Genomic DNA, 24,151 nt, shown 5'->3' on the forward strand with positions numbered 1-24,151 from the left:
TAAAATGGATAATAATAGCACCTACTTCACAGAGTTGCTGCAAGGATTAAATGAGGTAACATATATAAGTGCTTTGCAAACCTTAAAGCACTATTTAACCACAGCTATTATTCTTTTTCATCATACCCCCTCTCTCCCACTAGGTCCTACATCTCATCACCAGCACCTCTCCCTTGACTGCCATCTCTCATCCCTTCTGTTTGCGTGCCTCTCCCTGACTCACCACCTGAAGCCAAAGCTCTGCCACGCCCACTTTGCCAAGGACACTGGGCTAAAGGGGAAGACAGATCCTACAGGTAGAGAAGATAAAAGCAGACAAGTCACTAAGGATGAATAACAAAAAGCAATATAGTTCTGTTAGGATTGTAAGAACTGATAAAAACCCATGACAAATAGAGAATAAATTTTAACAGCAGCTTCCATGAAAAAATGTCGGTGGACCATAAGCTCCACATGGGTGAACAGCGTGATATGGTGAACAAAAAAGCATTTGGTCTGCTTTCACAGGCAAAGTGTCCAGGATTAGGGATGCCATAAAGTGCTCTTCTCTGCCTTAGACAGGCCTCACAGTGATAGGAAAGATCACATTTAGAAAAGATGTCCAGAGATTCCTAAAGTGGGTGGTACAGTCCCTGGGGGGGGGTGCTAGAATGATGAGAGGGAGGGAAGGCACACATTGGTAGGAGCCTCAGGTGCAACTTGGGGGTGTTGAATAAAAATAAAGGGGAGATAGGAGCATATGTAAAGAAGAAATTTTGAAAAATTGTTCATACATGTTTTATCTGTTATATAACAGAGTTAAAGTCTTAGGGATTACATTATTTTCCAAATAAACACACAAAATACATGTTATAACCTATTGGTGGTCAAGTCCGACAACAGGTCTTGACAAGCAAGTGTTGGCAGGTGAGTGTGTTGCACACTGTTGGGAAGTCCATCATGCATTGGCAGGAATATGTGTGTGTAATGGCTTGTTTGCAATACAATACTATCTGGTTACATTATGTAATATTGTGTCATCAAAATTTCAATGCAGGAAAAAATCCACAAATCTACAAATTAATTACTAAATTTAAGATGTCATTTTTTTAATTATATTTTTTAGATGATACAAATTTCAAAAAAAAAAACCAACCTGCTAAAGGGTTAAAGAAAGTAGATTTCCAGATGGGCACTGAGTAATTTTTTTTAAAGGGGGTGGTACACCAAATAAGTTTGGGAATCTCTTATGTAGACAAAGTGGAACATGTTCAGAAGAAAATGGCTAGGAGATCAGGCCTGGAGAATATGCCAGATGAGGAGGTGGCCAGTGGATAGAGCATTGGGCCTGAAATTAGGAAGACCTGAGCTCAAATTCAGCCTCAGATAGTTACTATCTGGGTGACCCTGGGCAAGTCACTTAACCTCTGTCAATCCCAGTTTCCTTATCAGTAAGGGGATAATAATAGCACCTGCCTCCTAGGGTTTCTATGAGAAGCAAATAAGATAACATGTAAAACTTTTTGAAACCTTAAAAAGCTATAGAAACGATTGCTATTAATATCTTTGGAGAATTCGGTATATTTAGCATGAAACAGTAGAGACTCAAGGAGAAGACTTCAGTTATCTGAAGGGCTTTCAGGATGACTGCTGGACTTATTCTGGCAGAACCAGAGGACAGAACCAGGAACGATGAGTGAAAGCTAGAGAGAGGCAGGTTCTTTATTGGTGTTGTTAATAACAATAACTCGCTTTTATGGGATGTTTTAGTATTTCTTACAATTTCCCTCACATAAACCCCATGAGGTAGGTTAAAAGTGTTATTACAAGTATTCCTTATCCCCATTTGACAGATAAGAAAATTGAGGCTCTGAAAGATTAAAATGACTTGTTTATGACCAATTAGTGTAGACCTTATGTGGGTGTCAGACCCAGGTCTCCCTTTCCTGTGCTGCATCCAGTACAATGTCACCATTTGTGTTGAAAGAAAAGAAAAACTTTCTAAAAATCAGCTCCAAAAAGTGGAATGGGCTGCCTCCAAAGATAGTAAGTTAATCTTTATTTAGGATCTTCAAACAGAGGCTAGACTTGGGCATGTTAGGGAAGTGATTCTTGGTCAGGTCCAAGTTGGGCTAGATAACCTCTGAGATCCCTTCCAGTTCTTAGAAAGGGAATTCTGTGAATTCATTTTCAGTTCCTTTAAATATTTGAGTAATTTTGTATTTTTTTTAGTAATTGCACTCAAAATTGTATTGATTTCAAAGGGATCTCACTTTAAAGGTGGGTTCTATTATCAAGGGACCCCTACTTTCAGACCAATACAGTAATCTGATTTATTTTTTCCTACAACTCTCCATTCAATTCAACAAACTTTCGTTAGCTGCCTGCTTGTGTTGGCAATATGAAGCCACAAATGAAACAGTCCCTGTCCTCAAGAAGCTTACATTCTCCTGGTAGGGATATGACAAGTACCCAGATAAGTCAATGCAGATGAGACAGAAAGAGAAAGGGAAGGAAGAAGGGAAAGAGAGAGACACAGAAAGGGGGAAAGAAGGAAGGGGAAGAGGGAAGGAGGGAGGAGGAAAGAGAGCAAAGGGAAGGGAAGAAGAGAGGGAGACAGAAAAAGATGGAGAGACCAAGACAGAAAGAAAGAGAGAGACAGAGAGAGAACATGGACTGGAGAAATGAGTGAAGCCCTCCCAGCAGAGAAAGTGAAGCTGAAGCAGAAAGGAAAGGAATCCGGAGGCAGAATTTAGCAGGAAATGCATTCTAAGCACTGGTGGTGGCTTGTTGGAATGCACACAGCTGAGAGATGGCATGGGAAGTCTGGGGAACAGCAGCTAGTTCAATTTGGCTGGAATGTAGAGTGCACCATGGGGAATAGTGTGAAATAAAGCTGGAAATGATGCTTAATAATAATTCCCTCCTCTGAACTGAATGCAATGCAGACACAAAGTGCTTTTCTTACATTCTCTAGGAGGGAAGCCTACTAGGTATTATTATCCCCATTTTTTAGAGGAAGAAACTGGGGCCCAGAGAGAAGTGACTTTCCTAAGATCACATATGGAGTCAGAGCAGGAGCTGGAACTCAAAACCAGGCCACCTGACTGCCACCAGGACACGGGCTTTGCCTTCCTCATTGAGACAAAGATCACAGCTGCTATGCTGCTTGCCCTCTGCACACATGCTGACCAAGGGCAGGAGAAAGTCAACTCTGAATTAAAAATCTGCTGTGTTTGGAGCATGGGGAGGGAGGGAAGGAAGTCATTAGTGCAAGCTGGCTGTCTTGGAGCCAAAAAGAGAAGCCCAGCTGTTAGCAGCATCCATAGTCAGTTGCAAAGACCTACCCACCCACAGCAGATTACAGTGGATATCCAAGGTCAAACCATCCCTCCCCTGGCTCATCTAAAACACCCCTCATCATCTCAAATCCAATGCAATACAACGAGCATTTATTAGGAGCTTACTATGTGCAAGGCACTGTGTTATGTACTAGGGATACAAGGGCAAAATGAAAAATGGTCCCTGCCCTCAAGAAGCTTACATTCTACTGGAGGATTGTATATGCACAGATAATTGTATGCATGAAAACTGAGGATAGAACTCTAACAGCTGGGGGCATCAGGAAAGGGATACTTCCAGGGGGAAACTGCTTTACCTCTCCTTGGACTCTAGATAAAAAGTGAGAAGTTCTTCCTTGGCTTGTTTTGAAAAATCAACCCAACTAGAGATCTCATTCCTATATCCCATCCTCTTTGCATGGAAAAGAACAGCTCCATGTATCCACCATAACTCCACTAATGGTGAACACACAAAGGCAGTAACCACAATGAGAAGGCTCTTCCCTTTCCTCTCTCCCCCAACTCTTGTGGTCTTGTCCACTGCCACAAGATGGGAGTTCCATCATCTAACATGTATTAATGTAAGGAGGACATTTTTATAGCCTCTAGTTTGGGGACTACATGTGGGTTCCCTAGTGCACCCTCTCTGCATGCAGTCTTCTACTTGGGGGTTTGATGCCAAACACTACAAGAGAGTCTGGCCCTGAGAAGCTGAAAGCAGGAAAAGCATCCTAGTGACCCAGCCTGAGGGTGCTGCAGGTAAGCTGAAGCCCTAATCAGTCTCCAGCTCCCTTTTTTATTGTGGGTGAGAGGAGACCCAGACCCAGATAAGAGACCCTGATGGGGGCATGCAGATTAAGCAGGCACAGGCTGAGATGGGTTGGACCTGCACTTTTATTTGGGACAAAACAAGCAGGATGAGGTTTAGGTCCTGGAAGGGAAAGAGCTTCTCCTCCCCAGGTTGACCCTGGGCAGTGGGGACAAGGGGACTGATGCATGCAGGCCTCTTGCTTCCCAGTCATAGGATCACACATTCGGAACTGGAAGGGACTTTAGAGGTCATCTAGTCCAAACCCCTCATTTTATGGATGAAGAAACTGAGAGAAGTTATGTGACTTGCCCAAGGTCACACAGGTAGTAAATGGCAGAGCAGGGTCCTTTGCTCCAAATCCAGTGCTCCTGTGACCTTCCCGATGTCCTGTCCTTGTAGGAAGTTCAGGGGGAAAGGAGAAAGAGAGAGGAAAGCAGCTCTTGGGTCCTGGAGACCCGGGTGTTCTGCTTCCCGATTGTAAACGTCCCGAGGCCGCCTGCGGAGTCGGGCGCAGTGGATGCCACCTGGAGGCTGGGGTATCAGTCCTCGCAGGGATGACTGGGCGGCTAGGAAAGAGGTCAGTCCCCCTGGCAAAAAGTGGAGGGAGGAGCCAGTCACTATGGCTACAGCAGAAGTATTCCTTCAGGGGAGTGGGGCAAAGGTCAGTCACTATAGCAACAGCTTTAAGGACCCTCCGCCCTGATCACCATAGCGACTGCTAGAGGACCCCTTCCTTTCCCAGATTCGGGGACAAGACTCTCGGGGACGTCTAGGATCCTTCCACAAAGGGGCAGGGCAGATCGGTCTTCTGGTTGAAGTCTTGAAACATCACTACCCCACCCCCAGGGGAGGAGGGGCGGAGGCCGAAGTTCCTTCCCTGGGGGCGGGACAGATGGTCCCCATGGCAACACCTTAAAAAAATGCCCTTGTTGGAGAGATTGGAGTGGATGTTGATCTCCATGGTGACACCCAGAAATCCCTCTGGCCGGGGTGGGGGTGAGGGGAAACGATCAGATGCTGGTCCCCATGGCAACATCTTCGAAAACCCCTTCCCTCAAGGGGAAGAAACCGATGCTGGTCCCCATAGTGACACTTAGAAGTCCCTCCCCGGGGGTGTGGCAAATGCCAAACCCCTTGGTGACCGCTGGGGGAGCCCCTCCCTGGACTGGCCCCCAGCTAGACGTGCAGGGGCCGCCAGGCGCTTGGGTCCCTCCAGCCCCAGCCCCAGCGCGCCGCTCCGGGGTCCGGGGAGCCAGGCGCGCGGTAGCAGTAGACGCCGAAGAGGCGGTGCTTCTTGTCCGGGAAACCGAGGTTGCGCACGCCTGGCCTCTGGCCTCCGCAGCGAGCCCGGGGGTTAACAATGGGGTAGCGCACGCTGCCGTCGCCCAGCCAGCCGGCCTCACAACGATCCAACAACTGCAACTTCCACGCGGCGTACAGCTGGCCCACTTTGGCCACCGCAGCGCCGCTGCCCGCACATGCCCGCACCGCCTCCGGAAAGCTCACCTTCCGGTAGGGCTTCAGGAAGAATACCTGACCTGCGAACACAGACACGTTGGGCGGGCCTGGGCTCAGAGAACTACCCTGGGCCAGACCCAGTCTTCAAGCTTCCTTCCCCAGTTCAGCCGTGCTCTGCAGCGCGCCCAGAGGCAACTTGGGGAGCCCTGGCACACCTTGGAACACATGAGATTCTGTACCTAATCACCCCACCTTCTCCCCCCCAAAAAAACCCTCAGATCTTCAAGGTAGATTTCCTTGACTTCTCTCCTTCCTCAGCACCTCCTTAGCTCCCCGTCCCCCAAGCCCAAGAGCTCCATCACTCCTCATCCCCTCAAGCGGAAGTGTAAAGGCTCAGCCCACGCAATGAGGGATTCAGTCTACGCACCAGTAAGCACATTCACACGCACCATCTCCCATCCCCACGTAAACAACCTTAACATAACACAATACACAAAGCGCTCAAATACACCGAGTCAAAAGCATAAATACACACAAGCTCATACTGTCACGCTCACAGAGCCACATTTGGACGCTGCATTACCCACAGTTAAAAGCACAGCCTCATGCACGCTCTGATGAGCTATCCACCACATCCATCCATTCATTCAACTGTCACTGAAACTTTTTTAATACTGGGTCCTTGGGTTCTCCTTGTGAGAGAAACACACCTCTGGGAAAACATATCTATGACCCAGGTTCACTGCCCCCCCCCAAAGGCCACAGTCTAGTTAGGGGGATCAGGCACAGACCCACAGAGCTACAACACAAACTACAGTATGATGAGAGAAAAAAAGGGCTCAAGGGATGGAGGGAAGAGAGGACAAATAGCCAGGGCTTGTTAGAGGAGGAGGAGGAGGATTCCGAACTGGTCCTTGAAGAAAAAACTGATTCATAGGGGGGGACCTGCAATGCTAGGCTGTTTGGACTTTGTCCCCTGGACCACTGAGTCATTGATGGTATATGAGCATGGGAGGTTTTAAAGATAGACCACCAGATTAGGACTTAGATATTCCATTGGTTTGAATTCTAGCCCTGACACTGACTTTGGGCAAATCTCTTTACTCTCCTGGGCCTTACTTTGCTCATCTGTAAAATGAACCAGATGACATCTCAGTTTCCTTCTAGCTGTATGTTATAGTTAGAGTTAGAAGGGGTCACTATCAATTCTGTTGCTGTTGTTTGATCATGTCTTACTCTTAATGACCCCATTTGGTGTTTTCTTGGCAAAGATACTAGGGTGGTTTGCCATTTCCTTCTCCAGCTCAGGCAAACAAGGTGAAGTGACTTGCCCAGGGTAACACAGCTAGTAAGTGCCTGAGGCTGAATTTGAACTCAAGAAAATGGGCCTTTCTGACTCCAGGCCCAGCACTATTCACTGTGCCACCTAGCTGCCATCAAGTACAACTCCCTCAAAAAGCTTGTCCAGAAGATGAAAGAAAGGTCTGAAGACTATAGGGCAGTTTAAAACTTAGGGGAAGGTGGTAGCTTTCTTCAAGTATAGAAAGGGCTGCCACATGCAAGAGAAATTAGTTTTGTTCTCAAAGGCTGATGCTAGGAGCAGTGGTTAAGATTTTCATAGATGGGGGGGGCTAGGTGGTGAAGTTAATAGAGTACCAGACCTGGAGTCAGGAGGACCTGAGTTCAAATTCGACCTCAGACACTTAACCCGTAATAGCCGTGTGACCTTGGGCAAGTCACTTAAGCCCAACTGCCCTGCCCTTCCCCCTCCAAAAAGAAAAAAAAAAGATTTGCATAGATACATTTGAACTCAACAGAAATCAACCCAAAAGTGGGCCCAGCTGTCCCAGGAGATGGTGGATCTCCCAGCCCTGCAGGTCTCCCTAAAGAATGCTGGTTGCCCAGTTGTCTAGTATGTTGGAGAAAAGGGGTTCTTGCTGAAGTACAAATTGGATTCAATGGCCAAGTCTAAGCTTCTGTGATTCTAGAGAGGGTCAAATCCAAAATGAGTCTGAAGCTTTAAATCTAGAGATTTGGTGTGTGTTTGATGACAGATTGTAGAGGTGGGAAAGGATGGTGGCACCACTGACCAGATTAGGAAAGTTGGTAAGAACAGGCTTTCATGACAATGGCATTGGGTTTGGGGGACGATGAATTTGAGGTTATCCAGTATCAAATGAAGTTGCACAGAGATTCATCCAATAATACACACAGTCAGCATCCTTGCATACACAATATCAAAAACAATCTCTCTCTCTCTCTCTCTCTCTCTCTCTCTCTCTCTCTCTCTCTCTCTCTCTCTCTCTCTCTCTCTCTCTCTCTCTCTCTCTCCCTCCCTCCCTCCCTCTCTCTCTCTATAACACACTCACACACCAGCAGTCACACAAACCACACAGAGTTGCACACAGAACATTTCACTGTGTTTCCAAAAGCAGGACTCATTACCGGCCCTTCTGAGGTGCCCTTCACTTGCCCAGGGCCTAAACATAGCTTTAGAAGTTTCAGTTGACTCTAGTTACCTAGGGGTTCTCCTTCTAAGTACCCCTAATACCCATACAGAGGAATGCCCAGAGAAGTCTATCAGTTCTGGGAGACTGGGGAAGAATGAACTTCCACCGCCACCTGCTGCCAAAGTGAAGCCTCCAGTGGACTAGTAAAGGAAAAACACTCGTGGGCACCTCTTTGAAGTCTAAGTGAAAGGGTGTCTTATCTGCAGGGAGCCAGGCCCTGCTGAAGATGTGGCTAATTCAGCCACAGTCTCTAAGCCCTGGGGAGGAATGGAAATGAACAGAGGAGGAAGAAATGGAGTCTTTTAAAATTGGGGTGAGGGGAGGGTAACCAGAGCTGTAGCGCAGAAGAGCTGACTAGAGGACCAAATGAAACTGGAAAATCAAAAGCTTGGGGTTGGAGCCAGTGGGCTTGGGAAAGAATGTAGAGGATTGAGGTGGGGAGAGATGTTGGGACTTGAGATAAGAAAAAACTGATGGGGTAGTAGCTGCCAGCAGATAGGACCGTGGAGTGGCTGCTGGGAGAGAGAATTGGTAGAGGATGGGCTGGGGGCGAGGGGGACAGAACTAAGAGACTAAAAGACCACTTGAAGGCCTGGGTGTATCTAGAGGAGGGTGACGGGCTGGTTGGGTGAAGATGGGGTGAGGAGGTTGGTGACTACGATGAATGGAGGCAGAAATTAAGGTCGGGGCGGAGCAAAGGGGAGGGGGAGGCCGGGGAGGGCCAGCAGCCCGGGCTGGACACGCGCTCACCCTGCAGATTGGACGTGAAACAGAAGGCATCGTAGCGCTCGTCCTCCTTGTGGCGGTAGCCGTAGTTGCGCACGCCCACGGGAGCCTCGCGGCGGCCGCACTCTTCGCGCGGCTGGCCCACCGGGTACTGCACCGAGCCGTCCTGCAGCCAACCCGCGTTGCACCAGTCTAGACCCTCGCGCCACGCCGCGTGTAGCTGCTCATAGGACGCCAGGATGCCGTCCTGCTCGGCGCACGCCCGCTGTGCCTCAGGATAAGTCAGTGTGTAGCGGCCCAGGCGGGGATGGTAGGGAAAGATCACACCTGATTTGGGAGGGGAGTGGAAAGCCCCGGTGTAAGAAAACCCTCCATCCGACCCTTCGTCCCACCCATCAACCCTTCGGCACAGGCCACCAGAGTCACCTCCCCAAAGTCTACAGTGGGACATCCCACCCCATTCCCAGCTTTAGGGCCCCCCAACTCCTAAATGGCTCCCTATGGCTCCGGCACTTACCCAGACTTTCCTTGTCCCTAGGAGATGGTCACACTCAGCCTGAGAGTCTAGCCTCCCTATTAGCCAACCCCAACCTACCTTGACCTAATCTTCCCCTAAGCCCTTTTTCCTTATCATCCATCGATAACCACCTCTTTGCCTTTGTTCATGCAATTCCCCTTGCCTGGAATGCCCTCTCCCCAATCAAATTTGCTGTGGGACTCTTAAGGTTATTTTCTCTTCCTTAGTTCCAGTTTCTCTATCTATAAAACAAGTTGAATTTGACTATTTCTACAGTTTCCAATTCCAGCATTGTATTCTACCTTCTAATATCTCTCCTAGCTCTGAGATTCTAGGTTCCAAGGGGCTTTTCCAGCTCTAACATTCTGTGGTTCTTTGAAATCCTACTGGTCTTACTGGTTGAGGTCCAGCCTTCTCTGATCCACCAAAGCAGAAGTGATTTTCCTTCATCTGAACCTCTCTCCCTTCCCAATTCCCTACTGTGCCTCTATCTAAGGACTCGGATCCCACCCTGCCTTGTATGAGAAGTTACCTGTATACTCATCTTATCCCCCTACAACATGAAACCACCTGAACAGAAAGACCATGCCATATTCATTTTTCTATTTTCTCAAGCTCAGAGCAGGCACTCTAAATAGGATCACAAAAAAATTAGCCCATCAGAGAAAATACCTTCAAGATGGCCTAGTCCAACATACTCATTTTACAGATGAGGAAACTGAGGCCTACCTCCTGCTACCTAAATGTTGGTATCCCTCAAGGCTCTGACCTTTATATATTCTCCTTTGGGTTCATTTAATCATCTCCATGCAAATGACTCTTAAATCTTTATATCTAGCCCTAATCTTGGCCCACCCCAATTGAAATTAAAACCTGTATCACTGCATGCTGAACATCTCCATCTGGATTTCTCATCAGCATCACAAACTCAACATGTGCAAAAAGGAATTCATCTTCCCCTCCTTTATACTTCCATCTTTCTGATGAGGGTGCTACCAGTATCATATCATCTATATTCATAACCTTGGAATTATCTTTGACTGTTCACTCAGTCTTACCTCCATATCCATAGCATAAATCTTGTGTATTTTATCCATAAAAGTGATCTTACATCCAACCCCCTTCTCTACTTACATAGTCATCACCATAATTCAGGACCTCATCTCTTTCGATAATAGCCTCTAATTGGTCTCTGCTGGCAAGTAGCTAGATTTATATGGCACTTAAGGTTTGCAAAGTATTTTGCAAATATATTTTGCAGAAAAATTCCCCATTTTGCAGTTGGGGAAACTGAGGCTGACAAAAGGTAAATGTCAAGAAGCTAATAAGTATCTGAGGTCTTCCAAACTCCAGGTCCAGCACTCTATCTGCTATGCCACCACCTGCCTCCACCTTCTTTTTCTTGATTCTTCCACAAAACAGCCTTCCTAAAGCAGAGACCTCAGCATATCACTCCCCTGCTCAAAAACCTTGTTGATTCCCTACTGCCTCTAAAGGGCCCTGCCATCTCTCTTCAACTTGCCTTTCCAGCATTATTTCAGATTATTCTAGATCACCCTCTACATTCTAACCATATGGACTGCTTAATGACTGTTTTCAAACTGGACATGTCACCTCACCCCTCTCTGCATCAGTACTAACCATCCCCTTTTCCTGGAATGCATTCTCTTCTCATCTTGGCTTCTCAGAATACTTATCTGCCTTAATGATTCAGCTAAGCTGCCACTTTGCTCTGGGAGACTTCCCTGATCCCCCAAGATATCCTCACTCTCACTCTTTAAATTACCTTATCTTGTTTGTATACATCTTGTATTCCTCTAGGAGAATATAAAGCAGGGGTGGGGAACCTGCCTCAAGACCAAATGTTCCCCTCCCCTAATGTAAACTCTCTAAGGGAAGGGACTGTTTTGTTTTTGTCTTGGTATACCTAAGTACCTGAGTTACAAGTTCTTAGTCTACTTACATGGAAATTGAGTAGCAGAAACAGGATTAGACACAGAATTGCTTACTGACTAAAAGAAGATTGCTCCATCCCCCAACAAGGACTCCCAGTCTTATTATCCCTCTTATCCCTCATCCATATACTGATCTATACTCATCTCAAAGGGAGAGAGCCAGAGGAGGTCCCAGGGCCCTTCCCCCAAGGACACATACATTTTTACATGTGTTCATGGGTCTCAAGACAGCACAACTTCATTTATTAGTGATTCTGAGAGGGAGGAGGGAATTTCAGATGAAGAAGGAGTGGAGGGGAGGGTGTCTGAAGCCATAGTTGGGGTTAATGAACACCCTTTCTTAACCCACCCCTTCATAATGCTGATGAAACCACAAAACCTAGCAGTGTGATTCAATGGAAATAATAATTATTATTGTAACTAGAATTTATATAATATTTTAAAGTGAAACAAAGTACTTTATATATCTTAACTCATTTGATTCTTACAATAGCCCTATGAGGTCGCCCCTGTGAGATAGTTGAAAAGTCCTCATTTATAGAAATTACGTGACTTGCCCAGGATCACACAGATAGTAAGAGTTTGAGGTAGGATTTGAACCTAGGATTTCTATTTCAAATACCACATTCTATCCATGGCCCTCACAATCAGAAGATCTGGGTGAGAATTCCAGCTCCAGAACATACCAGATATTAAGAAAATCACCTAACCCTTCTGTGCTCCAGTTTCTTCATCTTCGAAACAGGGGAAAAGATTCTCAGTTTACCCACTTCAGAGTGTTGTTCTGAGGAAATTGCTTTGTAAACATTAAAGTAAGATTGGAATGTGAATTATTATTCTTAAAGACCAGGTGTTCTCAGAGTGTGGTCTGGGGCCTCTAGATGTCTCCTAGACCTGTTCAGGGGGTCTTTAAGATCAAAATTATTTTCATAAGTTATTTTAATTTCTAAAAAGGTAAATATCCTAATATAACCCACTTCAACAAAAGTGCTTTGGGGGTCCTCAATAATTTTTAAGAGTGTGAAGGGGTCCTATGACCAAAAAGTTTGAAAACCTCTATTATAAACCATTCTTGGAACCCACTTTTACCTATGGATAGGGCCAACCTAGTCCTGAGAGTTTTTTAAGCCCAAAGTAGGCCCCTAATCTGGATTGCTAGAGGAAGAGGTGTCTCTGACTTATTCCCACCCACCTGACTGAGTCCCATTGACTCAGACCGTTCTGTCCTAAATGGTCTTCCCTCCAGGTGTTCTCTCCTGGTTTCTTCTAGCTCAGAGATCTTCTTTCACTGCATCAGACCCTACAGCAATTTTTTTTGTATCTCCCTGATATTGTGTGGTGTTATATGTTTTAGCCATTCCTATCATGTAAACTTATCTCTCCTCCAGTGCCCAAATCTGTAGACAAGAAATAGGTGCTGAACACATTTTTATTGAATTGAATTGTTCAAGGATATCTTGAGTCTAGGATACTGTGATTCTTGGATCTTGAAATCAATACTAATAAAAATCCAGGCTTTCATAGAGACTGAGTTGAGAAAGCTGTCTAACCCACCCTGTCCTTAGAAACAAATCTCCTGTACAATCTACCTGACAAGGGATGATCCAGTCATCCAGTGGAAACTCATTAGAACATGAATTCTTTGAGATCAAGGACAATCATCTCTGGGTTTCTGTTCCCATCACCAGCACAGTTATTTACATAGAATAAGCACTTAATAAATATTATTTCATTCACTCATTCATTCAAGGAGCAAGAACCCACTGCCTTGGGAAGCAGCCCATTCCACTTTGGGAAAGCTCTAATTGTTAGGAAGGTTTTGTTCCCCCTGAAATCAAGACTAAATCTGCCTCCCTGTAATTTCTACCCACTGCTCTCAGTTCAGCCCCTAGAGGTCTAAGAAAACAACAAAATCCTTTTCTCCATGTTGACCCTTTAAATACTTGAAGACAGCTATCTTACCTCCCCCAGTTTTCTCTCCTCTCTCTGTAGCTAGCTCCTTCAGTCAATCCTTACGTCCCATGATTTGGAGGCCCTTCACCAACCTGGCTGCTCTCCTTGGGAAACCCTCCAACTTATCAACGTCTTTTTAAAATGGAAATGTCTAGAACTAAACATGATCATTTAGATGTGGTCTATCCAGAGGAGAGTACAATGGTCTATTCTTTCCTTCCCCATGGGTGATAGATACCTGTCTTCATGGAGCTTAAGAAGGCATGAACTGTCTTAGCTGCCATATTACACCGTTGTTATACTAGTAAGCTTATATGTCACTAAAACCACTATATCTTTTTCAAACAAATCATACTTGCAAAGCTGGGAGGAAAAGGGAGGGCCAGGGTTTAAATTGCAAGTATAAGACTGCATTTATCCCTAATAGACTTCTTATTGTTACATTCAGGTCAATATTCTCATTTAAGATTTTTTTGAATCCTGATTTCATCATCCAAACACTTAACAAGAATTTATTAAAAAGCACCTATTATGTGTGAGGTATTGTGCTAGGCACTTTGGATACAAAAACGTAAGTGAAACAGTCATTTCTCACAGTAAGCTGAGGGCATAAAACATGTATAGGGACAAGTAAATATAAAGAGTTTATATTCTATCAGGGAATAGATCATGCATATTTAGTATTCAGTATTTGGGCAATATTCTTTAATATTTGGGCAGCTAGGTGGCACATTCAATAGAGGGCTGGGCCTGGAGCCAGAAAGGCTCATCTTCCTGAGTTCAAATCCAGCCTCACACACTTCCTAGCTGTATGACCCTGGGCAAGGTACTTAACCCTGTTTATCTAAGTTTCCTCAACTACAAAATAGAGATAATTGCAGCATCTATTATGGTTGATTGTTGTGAAGCTCAAATGAGATCATTGTAGAGCACTTAGCACAGTGCCTGAAACATAGTAAGTGTAATAGTAATAGTAATTTATTCAGTAGGTAGCTAGGTAGCAAAGTGGACAGAGCGCTGGGCCCAGAATCAAGATGATCTGAGTTCAAATTTAGCCTCAGACACTTATGAGCTATGTGACCTTGAGCATCTCACTTAACCTGTGCATGTCTCAGTTTCCTCAACTGTAAAATGGGGATATAACATCCAATGCTCAGTCATGTCAGTCTCTTTATAACCCCATTTGGGGTCTTCTTGGCAAAGGTACTGGAGTAGTTTGTCATTGCCTTCTCTAGCTCATTTTAAAGATGGGAAACTGAGGCAAAAAGTGTTAAGTGACTTGTCCAAGGTCATACAGCTAGTAGGTATCTGAGGTCACATTTGAACTCAGGTCTTCCAGACTCCAGGCCTACCACTCTATCCACTGTGCCACCTAGCTACTCTAACATGACAGTACCTATGTTTGATGGTTGTAAGGATCAAATGAGATATTTTTAAAGTGCATAGTATGTAGTAAGCACTATGTAAATGCTAGCTACTATTACTTATAAGTACATTCAAAGTAGATACTAAACTAACTTGGGAGGCGGGTCTCTACAGCTGGGGGAATCAGCAAAGGCTTCACATAGGTGTCATTCAAGCCAAATTTTGAAAGAAACCAGGGTTCCTGACAAGGCAGGGTTGAAGAGGGAGAGCATTCCAGGTCTGGGGAAGAGCCAGTGCAGACAGACCTGCGATGGAGACAGAAGATGCAGAAACGTGCTGTAAAGAACAGCAAAGAAAGCTAGTCTGGCTGGACCCCAGAGTATGGAAGAAGGCGTGATGTAAGAACAAAGTTGGAAAGGTAGTTTGGGGTGGGATTAGGAAAGGCTTTAAATCAAACAGAACAGTTTACATTTGATCCAGAAGGAAATAGGGAGCCATAGCAGGTCACTGAGAACGGGAATAACATGATCAGACCTGGGCTTTAGGAAAATCACTTTGACAGTTGTATGAAAGATGGATTTGAGGGAGAGGCTTGAGGCAGCATGGAGATTAATTACATGGTTATTTCAGTAGTCTATGTGTGAGGTAAGGAGGGCCTGAAATAGGGTGGTGTCTTGTGTGCATAGAAAGAAGGAGATGGATGTGAGAAATGTTGTAGAGATAGAAATGAAAACATTTGGCAACTGGATATGTGGGGTGTGTTCAAGAGAGGAACTGAAGATAACACCAAGGTTGTAAGTCTATGTGACTGGGAGGATGGTGGTGCCCTTGATGTGACAGGGAAGTTAGGAAGAGAGGATAGTTTATGGAGAAAGATAATTAGTTCTCTTACGGAAGTTTTCAATTTGGAATGCCTACAGAACATACAATTTGAAATGTCCAAGAGGCAGTTAGTGATGAGAAACCGTAAGTCAGGAGTGAGGTTGGGTCCAGATGTTCAGATCAGAGAATCATCAGCATAAAGATGATAACTGAACCCATGGCAGCTGCTGAGATCACCAAGCAGAATGGCCTAAAGCAAGAAGATAAGGCCAGACCAAAGCCTTGGGGTACACCCACAGACAGGGGTGTAAGTATCCCTCCTAGCTTTGGTCATTTGCACATTAGATAACTATGACAACTTTTATGCCTTCCTCTTGTGTGGAACAGCAGAAGGAGAAGCACAGAGCCCTGGGATGCCTCTCTGGAGACCTCCTCCCAAGATGACATCTCACCATCAAAGTTCCATTTAAAAGTTCAGACCATTTGAGTAAAGCCAGTTAGTTACTGATAAGCCCATAGAACTATAGCATCATCATGCTCTCATCTTTTCCATGGAAATAGCAGAGCCCTTGTCAGATGATTTGCTGATATCTAGGTAGGCTGTATCTACAGCATCCTCTGATCTTCCAGTCAAAAAAGGATGTTGGATTAATGTGTCATGAGCCATTCTCAAGGAAACCATGCCAACTCTCTGTGATCACTGCTTCCTTTTCTAGCTCTTCACAAACCATCCTTTTAAAACTACATTATAGAATTTTACCGACAATCAAAGTGATTGGTGTAGTTCTCTTACCTTACCTTCAACTTGCAAAGCTCTTTATAATCTACAAAGCAATTGTTGGAGAGGCAGGGAGGGAATTATTATCCCTTTTGTAGTATTACCACCTTGAATGAAAATGAAACAAAAAAAGACCTAAATGAGGCCCAAACATGGGTCTAAAGAGGTACCAATTCCAGATTAACTGAGGTCCAAATGAAAGTGGGGTCACTGAGGTTGACTTGGGACAGGCATCCCAGCGCATGCATCAAACCCATAGCACTTACTCCATTCACTTTTATTGAACTGAGAAAAACTGCTGGGTGAGAATGCTTAGGCTTAGACTTTCTAAGGCCTGGATCTGGCCTCAGTCTAGCCCTTCATGGGATTAGTTGTGATAGGGCCATTATTCACTGGCACACTGTCCTCTCCTTCCCCAAGGAGAGGAGTTGTTGGCTGAGAGAGAGCTCAAGGCTATCCTTCCTGGCCTTAGCTCTCTAGCAGAGCAAGCTAGATTTGAGTTGACCTTACCTTGGGGTGGAAGGGGAAAAGAATCCAAAGAAGAAGAGACAATGTCTAGAACCCCTTCAGCCCTAATAGTCTGCAGGTTATGCTCCTCCCCTAGGGGACAATGTGGAATGGTTTCCAGAACTTTCTGTGTCTGACGGAAGTCCGCCTCTTCAAAAAAGGAGAAGCAGTGTTGAGAGAAAGGACTTGCCCACTAAAGAGGTTCCCATTATGACTTCCCAGCTAGATACCTTCATTCTTGGATGTCCTCATTTTTCCAGTGGAAATCAAAGAATCTCAGATCTGGAAGGGACCTCAAAGACATTTAGTCCTTAACAAGAATATCGTAGACAACATACCTGATAAGAGGTCATCCTCTCCAGCCCCCAATCACATAATCTACACTCTGCTGGGTGGCTCAGTAGATAGAGCACTGGGCCTAGAATCAGGAAGACCAGAGTTCAAATCCCACCTCAGATACTTACTAGTTGTATGACCCTAGGCAAGTCACTTAACCTCTATCTGCCTTAGTTGCAAATAAAGATAATAATACACCTGCCTCCCAGGGTTGTGAAGATAAAAATGAGATAATAGTTGTAAAGTGCTTTGCAAACCTTATAATAATATATGAATGCTAGTTATTAATTATTGTGAGTATAGTATCTTTGATCGAAAGATCCACAAGCAGAGGGGGACACAGACAAGGCAATGTTGATACTACCACATTAAATTTAATGCATATTAAAAGGAATAAGTTGTATGTAAGGGTTTTGTCATTTCACATACAGTCCCCATTTTCTGTTCTTTGATGAAATATTCATGTGGATAATTTTGTAATTCACAGTAAAAATTCAAAAAGAAAAAAAAGACCATAAATTTTGTTTGTTGAATTAAAACTCACTCACTGACAACCAGTGATACTATTTTCTTCTGATATCATACTGTATCCCGCTTCTTAATTCTCCTAATCAAAACACCCATTTTATTATTTCTCTGATCAAAATATCTTTATACTTCCCAATTTGTCTAACAGAAATGCCCCCCACCATCCCACTTCCTTATTCTTTTTATTCAAATGCCCTCAGGCCATCCCACTTCTCTTTCCCTTATCTCCTGCATTGACCCTGGGCCAGGTACCTTCTAAGTCCAAGCTGACCATGCCAGCATCATCCTCGAGCTCATTGGTGACCTCACATTCATAACGGCCATAGTCCTGTAGTGTGACATTTCGGATAATCAAGGAAGCGTCTCCGGGGCCATCTTCCTGCAGGGATGTCCGACCCCGGTAGCTGCCAAAGGCCCGCCTCTCCTTGCCCATGGCCACGAAGACATCACGGAAAGCCAACGGGTCAGTCACTTTGGTCCACTTGAGGCGGATTTCATCTTCATCGTGAGCTGAGATGTCGTAATGATAGCGGCAGGGCAGAACGATGGTTCCTCCTCGATGCGTCACCACCTTTCCTGGTGCTGTCTGGACCACCACAGCCCCTGACTCATCCTCTGGAGAGCAGGGAGTGTTAGAGGAAAGAAGCAATGACCCAGAGGCACTCTAATTACTCTGGCCACCTACCCCATGTCACCCTCCTCTTTAATCATTGTGAACTTGGGGAAGAACATGGGAAGTCAAGGGTCATCTACAAATGACAAGCTAATCTCTTCATTCCTAGGTCAAGGTCTGAATGGGGGTAAGAGGTTAGGTCGGAAGGAAGATGATTGGAAAAAAAGGATTTAAGGATTCATTCTAGCTTGTTCTCACTCTATGCACCCTTAGCCTTCCCTCCCCGTGTGATATCTTTCAGTTGTTAGAGAAGGCTCTGTGAAGGAATTGGAGCCCATAGATTAGGATAGGAGTCTAATGGTGAAATGAGGGTTCAATGAACAATAACAGGACTGAGTAAGGGAAGGAGAACCTGAGGGAAGGGGTAGAGAGAAATGAGATGAGAGATTTGGTGAAGGGGAATGAGGGCTCATTGAAGGGAATGAGAGCTTGGTGAGGGTGCTGGGGACACAGGAGATGAGCAGTCAGTGAGAGAGACGAATTCAGAGAAATACTGATGGCTCAGTGAAGAGAATGGAGGGCTTGAGGGAAGGTGGGCTCCATTGAGTGGACAGGGAGATCAGGGAGAGGAGATAAAAGCTAACTGAGGGGAACAGACTCAGTGAAAGCTCTGTGAGGAGATGAGGGCTCAGTGAGGGGTATGAGAAGCTAAGGGAGGGGGTGGGAGCTCACTGAGGCAGAGGTTTCAGTAAGGGGAATGAAGACTTAATGAGGGCAATGGGACTCAATACAAAGATGCAGATCAGTGAGGGAGGATGAAACCTCCCTATGGGGGTGAAAGCTTAATGAGGAATGAAAGGGTTCAGTGAGAGAGATAGGAGCTCAGTAAGGGAATGGGGGTCACAGGGAGTGAATGAGGGCTCAGTGAAATGGATGGGCCCCATAAAATCTGTGAGGGAGGGGATGGTGTATCTGCAGAGGCCAAGATTATTCCTCATTTCTCAAAATGAGGAGGTAGCTTATTCCTGCCATAGGGAGCTGCTAGAGGAGAACCCTATCCTGCCCCCGACTCACCTAGTACATGGACAATCTTCTTCCGGCCCCTGTCACTGCCCCCAAGAGCAGAGACTGCAAATACCAGGAGGATCCAGACGTTGATGCCCACTGCTTGGCAGGAAGGCCCCTAGGGGAATGGAGGGTGCCTAATGTAACCAGCAAGTAGGGACTGAACCCCCTGGGGAATGGGGAGATGTTTATGCAGCATCTACTGACTCTGCCCACAGACCCACATTAGCCAAGTCTTCCATTCCCATATGCCCCTCTTTCTGATCATTTCCAGGATGGATTGCTAGAAAGGGTGGATTTTGACTTGGGTTTTGAAGGACATATTGGAAGATGGGAGGCAGTTGTCTGGATTGTGGGCTATGTTTAAAGGCATCATGAGGGGTAAGTCAGTGCAGTGTAATGGGAAAAGCCTTGGCCAAAAAGTGAGGAGACCTGTGTTCTCATCACTGTTCTGTTACCAGATAGCTGTGTGACCTTAAGCAAGTCATTTTCCCTTCTCTGGACCTCAATTTCCTCTTCTATAAAAGAGAAAGAGAGGAACAGGGAGAGCTAGGTGACCCCAGGTAACCCAAGAGATACACAACTCTAAAGCTGGAATGGTAGATTGGGAACAGATTCTGAAGGGCCTTGATGGCCAGGCTAAGTGATTTGATTGTCTGAGCTCTGGCTGTGTCTGTGAATGGAGGTCTGTCATCCTGCCCTCAACAGTATTCCTTTCCTATGTCTCTTTCTCTTCCTTCTTTCCTCTAGCCATCCAATAATGTTCCAAGATGGAACCTAAGCTAATGGGGTCCATCTAGAGACTGGTGGTCATGACAGACTGGAACTTGGTATCTCGGGCCCTACTTCTCATAGTGGACACAGAAAAGCCACAGTCAGGAAAGTGCAGCCTCCTAAAATGAAAAGAACAATGGACCTGGGAGTTAGAGAACATGGCTTTGATCCCCCTCCCCTTCCCTATTATTCCACTTAATAACTGGGTGTGAGGCTCAAATGAGACAAAAGATATTAAAATGGTACTGTAAAACACAATAGTCATAGAACATCAGAGATGAGGGGGACCAGAGAACCCAGACTATTGGAACTGAGGGGACAGCGAACCTTAGAACACACTGTATCCAAACTTGGCAGGGACCTGAAACCAGAGAATGTCAGACCTGGGAGGACCCTTAGAATACGGAATATCAGAGCTGGGAGGGCCCTTAGAACACAGAATGTCAGGGCTGGGAGGGGCCTTAGAACACAGGATGTCAGGGCTGGGAGGGGCCTTAGAACAAAGAATGTCAGGACTGGAAGAGGCCTTAGAACACAAGATGTCAGGGCTATGGGAGGGGCTTTAGAACACAGAATGTCAGGGCTGGGAGGGGCCTTACAACAAAGAATGTCAGGACTGGAAGAGGCCTCAGAACACAGGATGTCAGGACTGGAAGAGGCCTTAGAACACAGGATGTCAGGGTTGGGAGGGACCTTGGAACACGGAATGTCAGGACTGGGAGGGGCCTTAGAACACAGGATGTCAGAACTGAGGGCAATGTCAGAGCATGAGGAGCTTCCTGTTCTGAACTGGAAAACTGATATTCCGAGAGAAGTAACTTGCCCAAGGAAACACAGTGAGATAGGAGCAGAGATGGGGTTCAAATCGAAACCCCCGTCTCTCAGTGCAGACTTTTAAAATGTAAATCATTCCTTCTTCTTAGTAGTAGTAGCAGGAGTTGAGGTGAGGAGAGGAGCAGCAGCTCTCCTGAGCCTGTGAGATCCTTCCCCTCATCTTTCAGGTCCTGTGGATCCCAGCAGCATTTCAATTATTCCTCTGCACTCAGGTGGGCACATCATGCACGTAGACCAACATGCACACTGTCCCCCCACAGTCCCATTCTCCTTCATGAGTGCACACACACACACACATCCCCTACACATACATTCTCTTTTCTCACACACTCCACACACATATACGCTCTCTCTCTTCCTCTCTCTCTCTCTCTCTCTCTCTCTCTCTCTCTCTCTCTCTCTCTCTCTCTCTCTCTCTCTCTCTCCCCCTCTCTCTCTCTCTCTCTCTCTCTCTCTCTCTCTCTCTCTCTCTCTCTCTCGCTCTCTTTCTCATTGGCTCAAGCTGTCCCATCAGAAAAATGCAGGTTCCTCAAAGAGAAATATTCCCCCTTCTTGAATGCTGTTTGGTGGGGGTGGGATCCTCTTTGACTGTAGGTGTGTGGAGAGAAGAGGAAAGGCCTTTAGGAATTAGTTCCAGATATAGACTCCAGGGTCTTTGGCTCCCTGCCCCACATCCTAGGAGCTCCAAGGCTGCTTATGTGGAGCTGCAGAAGGGGGATGGGGGTGGGGTGGCAGGGGAAGGGACAGACACCGAGGTTCTTGCAGACCAAGCAAAGTACACCAGGCAGCCAACCTAGGGTAGGCAGGGGCTGTGGGTTAGGCCAGCCAGCAATCCAGTTCCATATGTCTCCCAGAGATCCCCAGACTTGCTCCCAGCCCAGAACCCCCAGATGTGAGGACCTCAATGGCAGGCAGCAGTGGGGAAGGGGCAGGCAGTGGGGAAGGAGGGGTAAGAGCAAGGCCAGTGGGGCAGCAGGGGCAAGTGACAGGCCTGCCAGGACAGGATGGGCTAAAGGCTAAAGTCAAGCTGCAGTGGTGCAGAGGCTCTGCAGGGAAAGGGAGAGAGCCAGCAAGGAGCATGCAGCATTTCCAATTTCAAGGTTATTCTGTTGGGGGCTGGGAGACTGCACCAAGACAGGTAGGACAGAGATTCAGAGAGACCGAGACAAACAGAAACAAGTACAGAAGAGAAAGAAAGATAAAGACTGGGAGAGTGAGAGAAACAGAAGCAAGGAAAAAGAAAGAAAACAGAATGAGAGAGAGAAAGAAATGGTGACAATGTCAAATGGAGAGGCAGAAGCCAGGAAAGACACAGAAAGAGATCAAGAGAGAGGCAGAGAAGCCAAAGAAAATGGACAGAGAAAGCAGATAAGGGTAAGAGGAGGTGGGGAAGGAGAGAGAGAGAGACAGAGACAGAGAGAGAGAGACAGAGAGAGACAGAGAGAGAGAGAGACAGAGACAGAGAGAGAGAGACAGAGAGAGAGACAGAGACAGAGACAGAGAGAAAAGAGAGAGAGAGAGAAACCAAGTGAAACAAGGACCTGGGCAGGGGCTGGGGGTGGAGTGGGGGGGCGGGGGGGGGGGGGGGAGTATCACTTACCATCTTTCCAAGAGCCAAGAGGCAGCTGAAACCTTTTAAGCCTCCATCTGACAAAGTTAGCAGCCTCCTCTACTTGGTCCTACAGCTAGGTTGGCACATGTCTTGTGGAGGCTGGGCCCTACAGTCCTTGGCATAGGCATGCTCGTAGAGGGAGGGGTATGTGGAGGTGGGGTGGAATGGAGAAGAGCTGGGACTGGCCCGGTACAACTCTGCACAGGGAAGTAGGTGGATGCCGGGAGGAGATCTGGACAGGGCGGGATTTTTAAAAAGAGGCAAGGTGTTAGGTCAGGCAGGGGTTAGGCTCTCTGGTGCTGCAGGTCCAAGGCTAAGGATAAACTTAGCACTCACCTACCCTACTTCAGGTATGGAAGGGCAGTAGGCAGCCTCTGGACTCATCAGAGAATGTCTGATTAGGACAGGCTAGTGTGTGAAGCCAGATGGTACCATCTCTTGAAGACTGGCCTGGGGTCAGATGAATCCAAGAGACATATCCAGCATCCCCTTTGATGGGGAAATAGTCCTCCTCAGTGCTGGAAACTCCACTGGACTAGGCTGATGCCAGCCAGGAATGGAGTGGGAATGGGGGCAGGGGGGAACCAGAGCCAAGGACCCCAACCTCTGACACCCAAGCTGGAGCAGTGGAATGTTGACCCTCCCAGACCCTCTGAATCCTTGACATTGACCTGGAAGAAATCTCTGAGATCATCTCTTCCATATTACAGAGGGGAAAACTGAGTCTGAGAGAAGGGAAATGCAGCATTTGCTGCAACCTAGTCTGATCAGTGTTGGGGAGTGACAGCACATGCCCCAACACACAGAGCCAATGGACTGCAGTATGCTAACCACACTGTCCCTATCAGCTGCTCCCCTCCCTTGATGTAACCCCAAATAATAATAATAATAGCTAACATTTTTACATAGCATCTATGTGTCACAATGTCACTTGTGACAAATTTGATCTTTACAACAACCCTAGGGATTGTTCTTTCCACTTTACAGTTGAAGAAACTGAGGCAAATAGAGGTAAAGGGATTTGCCCAAGGTCACTCAGCTAGCAAGTATCTGAGGCTGGCTTTGCACTCATATAGGTTTTCTTAAATCCAGGCCCAGAACTCTACCCACTGCACCACCTGTCTGCCCCCGATTCCTCAGAATAAACCCCACTAATTCCATAAGGCCCTGGGGTTCTCCGAGGTGCAGGAAAGGAACAAAGCTGGAGAGAAAAGAGGGTCTTTCTCATGATTTCCTACCATTTGAGACAGCTTGGACCCAGAAACCCATATAGTTATGTGTTCCACATCATGGGGTTAGAGACACAAAGCCCTCACTTTTTGGACATCCCATCATACCAAAAAAAAGTCCGAATCGTTATGGAGTGAATAGAGCACTGGCCCTGGAGTCGGGAGGACCTGAGTTCAAATCGGCCTCAGACACTCAACACAAAAACTAGCTGTGTGACCTTGGACAAGTCACTTAAGCCCAATTGCCCTACTTTCTGCCCTCCAAAAAGCAAAAAAGTAAAAAATAAAATAAAAAAAAAGATAAAATGTGTTGATATTATGTAATACTATACATATATTTTAGGCATTTCTGAGTTTCTGTGTCATCTGCAGTTCTGCAAAACTCCCCCCAAATTCCCATTTAATTTCTTATGCTGCCCAGTGATATATCAAAACCAC

The 24,151-nt window shown here is 46.1% G+C and overlaps 1 protein-coding gene across 1 annotated transcript; it reads right to left on the reverse strand.

Moving 5' to 3' along the window:
* Positions 1-4,148: 4,148 nt before the first annotated feature.
* On the reverse strand, positions 4,149-22,596 carry HAPLN4 (hyaluronan and proteoglycan link protein 4). The gene is made up of 5 exons (XM_069086904.1): positions 22,473-22,596; positions 19,274-19,382; positions 17,839-18,201; positions 8,850-9,152; positions 4,149-5,669 (listed from the first exon to the last, which is right to left on the reverse strand). Exons 1-5 carry the CDS (start codon positions 22,473-22,475, stop codon positions 5,308-5,310), a joined length of 1,140 nt encoding a protein of 379 aa, XP_068943005.1. The 5' UTR covers positions 22,476-22,596; the 3' UTR covers positions 4,149-5,307.
* Between the last annotated feature and the right edge of the window lie 1,555 nt (positions 22,597-24,151).

Source organism: Petaurus breviceps, unplaced genomic scaffold (genome assembly GCF_028583685.1).
Source record: "Petaurus breviceps papuanus isolate PSGF00001 unplaced genomic scaffold, PetGlider_PUasm1.0 180, whole genome shotgun sequence".
In the NCBI taxonomy this organism is placed as follows: domain Eukaryota; kingdom Metazoa; phylum Chordata; class Mammalia; order Diprotodontia; family Petauridae; genus Petaurus; species Petaurus breviceps.

Bases quoted from the DNA above. Each gene is read 5' to 3' on its own strand.
- HAPLN4 (XM_069086904.1), bottom strand. The intron at 18,202-19,273 runs GTGAGTCGGGGG...CCTGCTCTCCAG, and splicing joins GAAGATTGTCCATGTACTAG to AGGATGAGTCAGGGGCTGTG. The intron at 5,670-8,849 runs GTGAGCGCGTGT...CTGTGTTCGCAG, and splicing joins TTTCACGTCCAATCTGCAGG to GTCAGGTATTCTTCCTGAAG.